This window comes from Humulus lupulus, chromosome 5 (assembly GCF_963169125.1).
Source record: "Humulus lupulus chromosome 5, drHumLupu1.1, whole genome shotgun sequence".
NCBI classification, from domain to species: Eukaryota; Viridiplantae; Streptophyta; class Magnoliopsida; order Rosales; family Cannabaceae; genus Humulus; species Humulus lupulus.
Window position 1 is genome coordinate 142,038,084 of NC_084797.1, and position 9,462 is coordinate 142,047,545.

Genomic DNA, 9,462 nt, shown 5'->3' on the forward strand with positions numbered 1-9,462 from the left:
TTAAAGGAGTTATGCACCAATAAGAGGAAGCTAAAAGGGAATGAAAAGGTAAGTGTGGGGGAAAATGTTTCGACAGTTTTTCAAAAGAAACTTTTACCAAAGTGTAAGGATCCTGGCACCTTCACTATTCCTTGCACTATTGGCAATAAAAGGATTGAAAGATGTATGCTAGATTTGGGTGCTTCAATCAATGTAATGTCTTACTCTATTTATACCTCTTTGAACTTGGGACCACTGGAAGAAACGGGGGTGATCATACAATTAGCAGATCGTTCTAATTCCTATCCAAGGGGAGTATTAGAGGATGTATTGGTTAAAGTAAATGAATTGGTTTTTCCGGCAGACTTTTACATTCTTAATATGGAAGATGACTGAATTCCATGTTCTACACCAGTATTATTGGGAAGGCCATTCTTAAAGATAGCTAGAACTAAGATAGATGTTCATGAGGGAACCTTGACCCTAGAGTTTGATGGTGAGGGGATTCACTTTAATATCTTATAGGCTATGCGGTATCCAAGTGATGTTCATTCAGTTTTTTCAATTGATATTCTGGACACATTGTCACAAAGAATTCTGGATTTACATGGAGAGGATGGGTTAGATGTTTTTTTGAGGGAACCAATAGACTTGAAGAAAGATGATGTCACTACTGATGTAAAGGAGACAGTGGATGCACGTAATAGTGGTGGAGAGGTTTCTAAAGAGGTGTCGTTCTTAGAGTTGCTTGTTTCTCATGAGCAACTTCAACCATCTGTTAAATTACCACCCAAGCTTGAATGAAAACCACTATTGGAGCATCTCAAATTTTTTTACTTGGGTGAGAAAGAGACATTGTCGGTTATTATCACCACACAACTTACCCAAGTACAAGAGGATCATTTGATGAGGGTACTTCAAGAATACAAAACAGCCGTAGGGTGGACCATAGCAGATATCAAGGGATATAAGCCCAACTATGTGTATGCACCATATTCTCCTTGAAGATGGATCCAAGCCTTCTAGAAAAGCTCAAAAAAGGTTAAATCCACCTATGATGGAGGTAGTTAAGAAGGAGATATTGAAGCTCTTAAGTGTGGGTGTGATTTGCCTTATTTCAGATAGCAAGTGGGTGAGTCCATTTCAAGTAGTTCCTAAGAAATCAGGCATCACTGTGGTAAAGAATGACGAGGATGAGTTAGTGCCCACAAGAGTCCAAACAGGTTGGCAAGTTTGTATTGATTATAGAAAGTTGAACACTGCAACTAGAAAATACCATTTCCCTTTGCCATTCATCGATCAAATGCTTGAAAGATTAGTGGGACATACTTATTATTGCTTTCTTGATGGTTATTCAGGTTATAATCAAATTTTTATTGCTCTTGACGACCAAGAGAAGACCACATTTACATGCCCATTTGGCACATTTGCTTTTCGTAGAATGTCATTTGGATTATGCAATGCTCCTGCCACTTTTCAGCGATGTATGGTTAGTATTTTCTCATATTACATAGAGAACATCATAGAAGTGTTTATGGATGATTTCAATGTCTATGGTGATTCTTTTGATAAGTGCCTCCACAATTTAACTCTAGTTCTTAAATGATGTATGGACACTAATCTTGTATTGAATTGGGAGAAGTGCCACTTTATGGTGCAACAATGTATTGTTTTGGGGCATGTTATTTCATAAAATGGATTGGATTGGACAAGGCAAAAATTGATCTCATTCATTCTCTTCCACCACCATCAAGTGTGAAAGAAATAAGATCCTTTCTTGGTCATGCAGGACTCTATAGGCAGTTTATAAAGGATTTCTCAAAGATTGCTTCTCCCTTATGCAATCTTCTTCAAAAGGATGTGGCATTTGAATTTAATGATAAATGTTTGTTTGCATTCAACAAATTGAAGGAATCCTTGACCTCAACACCTATTATTCATCCACCAAACTGGGAGTTACCATTTGAAATAATGTGTGACAATAGTGACTATGCAGTAGGAGCGATCCTTGGGCAAAGAGTTGGTACAGTTCCTCATGTTATATATTATGCCTCTTGAACTCTTAATGATGCTCAGTTGAATTACTCTACTACAGAGAAAGAGTTTTAGCGGTCATCTTTGCTCTAGAAAAGTTTCAGTCTTACTTGATTGGAACTAAAGTTATTGTTTACACTAACCATGTAGCTCTTAAATTTTTACTTGCTAAGAAAGAAGCGAAGCCCAAACTTATTCGATAGATTTTACTTCTTCAAGAATTTGATCTTGAAATAAAAGATAAGAGAGGAACAGAAAATTTGGTGGCTGAGCATTTAAGTAGACTTATTCGGGATGAAGATAACTTGCAATTAAATGAAAATTTTCCCGACGAACAACTCCTGGCTCTTAAAGAAGTTATTTCATGGTTTGCTAATATTGTTAATTATTTAGCCACTAAAGAGTTACCAGGAGACCTTACACAAGCTCAAAAGAACAAGATTAAGCATGGTGCTAAGTTTTATATTTTGGATAAGCCTTATTTATGGAAACATTGTGCTGATCAAGTCATTCGAAGGTGTGTTCCCGATTTGAATTTCAATCTATCCTTGCTTTCTCACATTCTCATGCTTGTGGAGGTCATTTTGGACCAAAAAGAACAACCCATAAAGTACTTGACAATGATTTTTATTGGCCTACCATCTTTAAAGATTCATATGCATATTGTAAGGCATGTGACCATTGTCAACGAGTTGGTAATATTACTGCTAGGGATCAAATGCTCCAAACTCCCATACTTATTATTGAGATTTTTAATGTATGGGGCATTGATTTTATGGGACCATTTCCATTGTCATTCGTTTTTGAGTGTATTCTTTTAGCGGTGGATTATGTGTCTAAGTGGATGGAAGCAAAAGCAACTAAAATGGATAATTCTAAAACAGTGGTTGAGTTCATTAGATAGCATATTTTTGTGAGATTTGGTACTCCAAGGGCAATAATTAGTGACCAAGGTACTCACTTCTGCAATAAAATGAATGAAGCTTTATTTCGGCTCTATCAAGTGACTCATAAAGTAACCACTGCCTACTACCCACAAGCAAATGGCCAAGTCAAGGTATCAAATAGAGAAGTCAAGTCTATTATTGAAAAGACGACGAATCCAAATAGAAAGGAATGGAGTATAAGATTAGATGATGTTCTATGGGCATATCGCACAGATTACAAGAAACTGCTTGGTATGTCGCCGTATCGGTTGGTGTATGGATAGCCTTGTCATATACCGGTTGAATTGGAGCATAAAACTTGATGGGCTGTGAAAAAGTGTAACATGGAGATGGACAATGTAGGCCAACAAAGAATGCTGGAATTACAAGAGCTGGAGGAAATTTGTAATGATGCTTATGAGAGCTCTAAGATTTACAAAGAAAAGACCAAAGCCTTTCATGATCGAAATAGAATTATTCGAAAAATGTTTGATACGGGACAGAAAGTATTATTGTATCATTCTCGTCTCAAACTCTTTCCAGGTAAGTTGAAGTCCCGATGGATTGGACCATTCATAGTGGTACATCAATGGGAAAAATACTCAAGGTAAATGGACAGATATTGAAGCCTTATTATGAGTCTTTCGATGAGGAACAAGCTACTGTGATTCACCTCTTCGATCTGGAATAAGTTGATGAGGTATGAAAAGATTTTATGTCGAGCTAGCGACGTTAAACTTAGCTAAAGTTTATGTATTTTATTTTATTTTATTTTAAAGACATTTTTGTTTATTTTATTTTCATGTAATTTTTTTTTCTTTTTGAACTTAGTTTTAATTTTATTAAAATACAAATTGGGCCAAATGGCTTGTGGCCGCGGCCTGGAGAACAGAACGTAATGGCCGCGACCACCATAAGCCCGGGCAGCGGCCACTATTCGATTTCAACATCATTTTTTTTTAAAAAAAACCTCCCATTTCATTTCTTCTCCACTTCTCACACAAACAAAGACCCCAAAACCGAAAAAGCTCTCATTTTCTCACAAAATTTCATCATTTTCACCTAATTTTCATTCAAATTATTCCCCAAATCATCACAATTCTCATCATCAATCTTCATTCTCTACAATTTTTCATCTATTCTCACCAAAATCCTCCTTTTCTACAAAAATTCTATTTCAAAAGCTAAAGTTCCATAATTTTAAATTTGACAATTGAGGTTATTTAACTAGTTTTAAGGTGCTTCATTGACATAATCAAGATTTCAAAGACTTTCTATAGTCAATCAAAAGTAAGTAACTTCTCTTGATTATTTGATTATTGGGTTTTGAGTATTGAGTATTGAAGAATAAGATTTGGGGTATTTTGGATTATATAGTTTTGGTGGATGAATTACTTATATATTGTGATCATTGGCTTAGATTAGTTGTTTATGTTGTTATATTGGTGATGATTTCAATTTTGGGGAGATTGAATTACTACATCATAATTTTCCACTATTGGATTACTCTATGCCTATTAAGTGTTTGATGAAAGTTCTAAGAGAAGTGTGTTTTAGTTTAAAGGGGAATTGATTGAATATTTTTGAAGAGTAATTATTTATTTGTTTAGTAGATATTTGGCGAGAGTAATTAGAGGAGTTTGAATTGATATTTTTGGGGTATCTTGAATTATTCTCTTAGTGCTTAGTTATTTGTGTTAAAGGAAGCTTATCCCTGAGTTTTGAAATGAAGAATGACACCAAAGAGATTTAGAAAGAATACCAAAGGTTCTTCCTTATTTAAGGTTCAATTTGATGCCACCAAATTTATTTCCGAGGAGGCATTCAAACGCTATCAAGATGCGGTAGTGAAACAGAAAACGATGATTGAAGAAAGGGGGTTTGATATGGAGATTCGTTATGGGTATCCATCCATTGTGGAGCAGATTGGGAAAAGACATTGGACAAAAAAAATTTCTCAACCCGATGCTGCAGTAATCCCTATAGCAAGAGAGTTTTATGCTAATGGAATTTCTCAAGTCACAACTATGGCTACAGTGCGAGGGGTTAATGTGAATTTCTCAAGTGCATCCATAAATCAATTTTATGGGCTTCCTAGCATAGACAATGATGAGTATAGCCAAATATTTGATAATCCCGACTTTAATGAGATTATCCAATCTCTGTGCAAGTCAAATACCAAATGGAAATGAACTGAAACAGGTTATCCCATTAAGTTTAAGCGAGAGGCGATGGGAGTTATTGAAAAAGCCTGGCATAAGTTTATTAATGCAAAGTTATTTCCCACTAAACATGTAAGTGATGTGAATGTGGATACTATCATACTTTTATATGCCATCTTGAAGGGAAAAACAATTGATGTGGGGCGCTTTATCAAGTCCTCCATTCAGAACAGTTTCAGACATGTTTCTAAGGGGTTCTACCATCCCCATCTCATTACTGCCATGTGTGCTCAAGCTGGTGTGAAATGGGATCCTTCGAAGCCTTTATTGCAGCCCATGCATATACTGAATAGATCCTCCATCACCCGCTTCAAGGTCACTGACACTACAGGGGCTAGCTCATCTTCTCAAACTTGGGCTAGGCCACCGCCATCAACCAAAAATATGACCTTGGCGGACCATATGACACTTGTGGAGGAATCTATGTACACTACCTCTCAAGAGTTGCATGCTCCCCATACTAAATTCCAAACACACCAACAACGCATGATTGAGTGGGTCGGTTATCAAGATGTCTGTTTCAAGATGAATGCCATACACCTTGACATGGAGATGGCAAACTATCCACCTACACCACAGTGGATACAATCGTATCCACCACCTATTCCCAGATGCAAGATGATGAGAACAAGGAGGAAGCTGAAGATGATAAAGGAGATGCCTAATTAATGAGCATTTACTTCGGTTGAGGGAGTTTTTCTTTATTTTATTTTATTTTTCATTGAGGACAATGTATTGTATAAGTGTGGGGGAAGGGAACAACTGAAACTAAACTGCTTTGATTTTATTTTATTGCGTTGTTTTTGCTTTGATTTTATTTTTATTATGTTGTGTTTTTTATGTTTTTATGTTGTTTGTTTTTTCTTTTCATTTTTAGTTTGTTTAGGTTGTCATAAGCATGGTTATGTTGGAAGTTGTTTGTCAATGATAAAAAATTCTGATTGAGATGATGATATTCCTAGGAAATTGATGAATTCTGCATGAATTGTGTGCTTAACTCTTGTGTGGTTGTTACTTAAGCTTGATTTTAGATTTTTAAACATAATGTGTGTTCAATTAGATTTATTTTTTCACTAATGTTTGGAGATATTAATGCATGCTATTACTTATATATAGTCTCGACCACTCTAGAAACTATTGATTAATTGTTTGAGGCGAAATCCTAAGTACACATGATTAGGAAGATGATTAAGGCATGTTCTTTGGATCGTTTGAGCCTTTCAAGATTATCTATGAAATTGAATATCCTATTTTCCCATTTTTGAGCCATAATGACTAATCTTTTTCTTTTATAAGCCAACATCTAAACCTTTGTAGCCTGAAATTTTTATCTTTTTCTGTGACCCATTACATCATAGTTTTATATGATTGTTTGATTTGGTGGGTTAGGTTGGGTTATGGATTGTAAGAAAGGGAAGTTGCATTGGTTTGTTGGATTATAATATGAAAGTATATGATCTACTATTTCTTCTAATGAGTTGAATTGAAAAGAAAAAAAACAGAAAAAAATCTGCATTGAGAAATATGAAAAGAAAAAAGAAAGAAATATTGCAAAAGTATAAGTATGGGGGAAATAGTAAGATCAATGTGGAAAGAACAAAAGGGAGAGATTATGTATTATTTTTGAATTGTATGGGAAGTTTGTGAGAAGATCTAGAGAAAAAAAATATATAGGCTATGGTGTGATTTAAGCTTAAATATTCCTTTTTCATCTACCTTCAACCTTAGCCTTACATTACAAGCTTTTAAAGACCTTATGATTCTTGATAATGTTTGTTTAGATTAGTGGAGAACAATTGGTTAATGTCTATGGAGTGGATGTTTTTCATGAAAATATTATTATATATGAGACTTTAAAACATATTATGGCATGTATAAATTGATTCAAATGTTTGTGTTTTGGTTTGTTTGATTATGCATAATCATAAATAAGATCATGTTTTAAGTGGTGACTAGGCATTGAGTTGAAATTCTGAGGAATGTGGAATTCAAAATTTTCTTATAACTCATTTGATTGATCAATCTTTGAGATAACTAACACTTTCGACAAAATCATTGCTTATGTTTTATTTGTTTAGTTTTTAGATTTTATTAGTGGTTTTGCTAAGGGACTAGAAAAGTTTAAGCATGAGGGAATTTGATAAGGGTATTTTGGATATTATATTTGTTATCCTTTCACACTTAGATAATGTTCATTTCAAGTGTTTTTAGGTGTTCTTAGCTTTGTTTTACGAGCCTTTAATTTTTAAGCCATAAAATATTTTATAAGGTATTATTGACGAATTTGATATATTTTTGTGGTTGGGATGGATGTGAAATGATAGGACTCGAGAAAATGAAGTTTGGAACAAGTTTAATGTGTTTTAGAAGTCCCTAAATCTGAGGTTCGAGCTTAAAGTTGAAGATTACAAAGAAAAAGCATGGAAGCAGAATTTGGTCTGTGGCCGCGGCCACCAACATTTATTAGTCGTGGCCTAGGAGTCAAAGAGTAGTGGCCGCGGCCACCACAATTGTAACGACCCCGATTTTCAAGACTCGATAATGCAGAAATATAAATGTTTTCATTTGACAAAATATCTCAAAAACCCATAGAAAAAAAAAACTTTTTAAAAAGTCGTATGGGCATACTTAACATTTAATTACAACATATTTTATAAAAGTAGAGTGAGCCTAGTTTAGGAAAATTACACAACATTTCCAAAAATAAAACAGCTTCCCAAAAGGTCGGTCCACATGTACATTTGCAACGTAGACTCCAGCGCTCACTGCTCTGCCTTGCCCTTGTTCTTACCTACAACAGGAAAAATAACTAGGTAAGCGAAAACGCTTAGTAAGTTCAACCTTTAAACAAAAGCATGCATAGAATTAGGGTTCCAGACCCTACATAATCAATTTCAAGAACGCAAAAGCATCCTGGCAAACTTATGGTCATGCTTGATAACCAATGACAAATTATTTCATATAAACAGATAAATTCCTGCACTCAGAAAATCCCAGAACAAGCATATATATTATATCATAACTATATCTTATCAACAAATATATCTCCCTGCACTCAGAAAATCTCAGAGCAAGCAGATATAATATATCACAATATAATTCGAGACCAACATTCGACAATTTCCAACAATTTGGGCATAACACGCCCTCCAGCATAAATGCTAATCTGTAAGAGAGAACCGAGTCTCAACACTAAGATCTAGCCAATAAAAATCCCCATCAAGGGTAACTATCGTGTTACCTAGGGCATCGCTACTTATCCAAGAGTAAATCCCTCACAAGGGTAACCATCAAGTTACCTAGGGCATCACTACTTATCTAAGAGTGTAATCGAATTTACACGGTTTTACAGAGACTTCTATGTTAATCGGTGGTGCTGGTGAGCAGTTGCCCCTAGGGAGTTCAACCTCACTCAACTTGGCAACCCCTAGTATCTCTAGGCACTCTCACTGAATGGCCAATATTCACGACTGCTATTCGGGAATAACTTTTCAGAGCACTTGCTCGGGTTCTAATCGTTCACTGATTAAGTAAGCATGAGGGCCCCTAGGTCCCATTCATTTTGGCGCCCCTAGGTTTAACCAGCAACCCTCATCTCTTGGCCACTCGTCACGATAATGAACCAGACATAATTAAATCAAGCAATGTGACAGGGATCAACCGTCTAGGATATGACGGATATCTACCGTTCATATTTTCTAAATCAGCATTCACTAGACTAACGTCTATAAGCAACTTTCTACGGCAGTGTATATATGTGCATGTGTCCCTTTACTAACATACAATCCAATAGTCGTTTCATGTTGCAGTCACACAATATAAGTTGACTTACTTGGAGTCCTTAGCTCTTAGCAAGATTTCACCCTCCAACGTTCAGTCCAGTTACGTTTAGCCAGTACTGTAGTTATCCATACAATATACTTGGATTAATTATGACACTCATAATTCATTATTATTATTTTGGGTTGTTTGGTCATTTTCAAAAATTATGTGTAAGGATTAAAGATCCTTATTTGGTTTTAAACCAATTAAGGAAATTCAAACAAAAATATTTGAGACTAAACCCTAAGTCTCAGGGAGACCTACCCTATGATCTCGATACTTAAGCTCGGGTATCATAATAGTATTTTCCCACAATCTGCTAAACATATTTTTCTTTAAAAGTTCTGCTATTAACCCGTACTTTCAACAGTCGGTAAAATATATAAAAGATTTTAGCCGGCATTATATCCCGAAAATACTAATTAAATTTCTTAATTATTTTTAAATAAAATAAACTCTTAATTTTCCTTTTATTTTTC

The 9,462-nt window shown here is 35.2% G+C and overlaps 1 protein-coding gene across 1 annotated transcript; it reads left to right on the plus strand.

The window, feature by feature from the left end:
• Positions 1-1,641: 1,641 nt before the first annotated feature.
• On the plus strand, positions 1,642-2,917 carry LOC133779537 (uncharacterized). The gene is made up of 3 exons (XM_062219490.1): positions 1,642-2,002; positions 2,254-2,591; positions 2,684-2,917. The coding sequence occupies exons 1-3, from the start codon at positions 1,642-1,644 to the stop codon at positions 2,915-2,917; spliced, it is 933 nt and encodes a 310-aa protein (XP_062075474.1).
• Positions 2,918-9,462: the final 6,545 nt, after the last annotated feature.

Bases quoted from the DNA above. Each gene is read 5' to 3' on its own strand.
- LOC133779537 (XM_062219490.1), top strand. From the start codon at position 1,642: ATGTATTGTTTTGGGGCATGTTATTTCATAAAATGGATTGGATTGGAC. The intron at 2,003-2,253 runs GTACAGTTCCTC...TTGAAATAAAAG, and splicing joins GATCCTTGGGCAAAGAGTTG to ATAAGAGAGGAACAGAAAAT. The intron at 2,592-2,683 runs GTCATTTTGGAC...GCATATTGTAAG, and splicing joins ACATTCTCATGCTTGTGGAG to GCATGTGACCATTGTCAACG.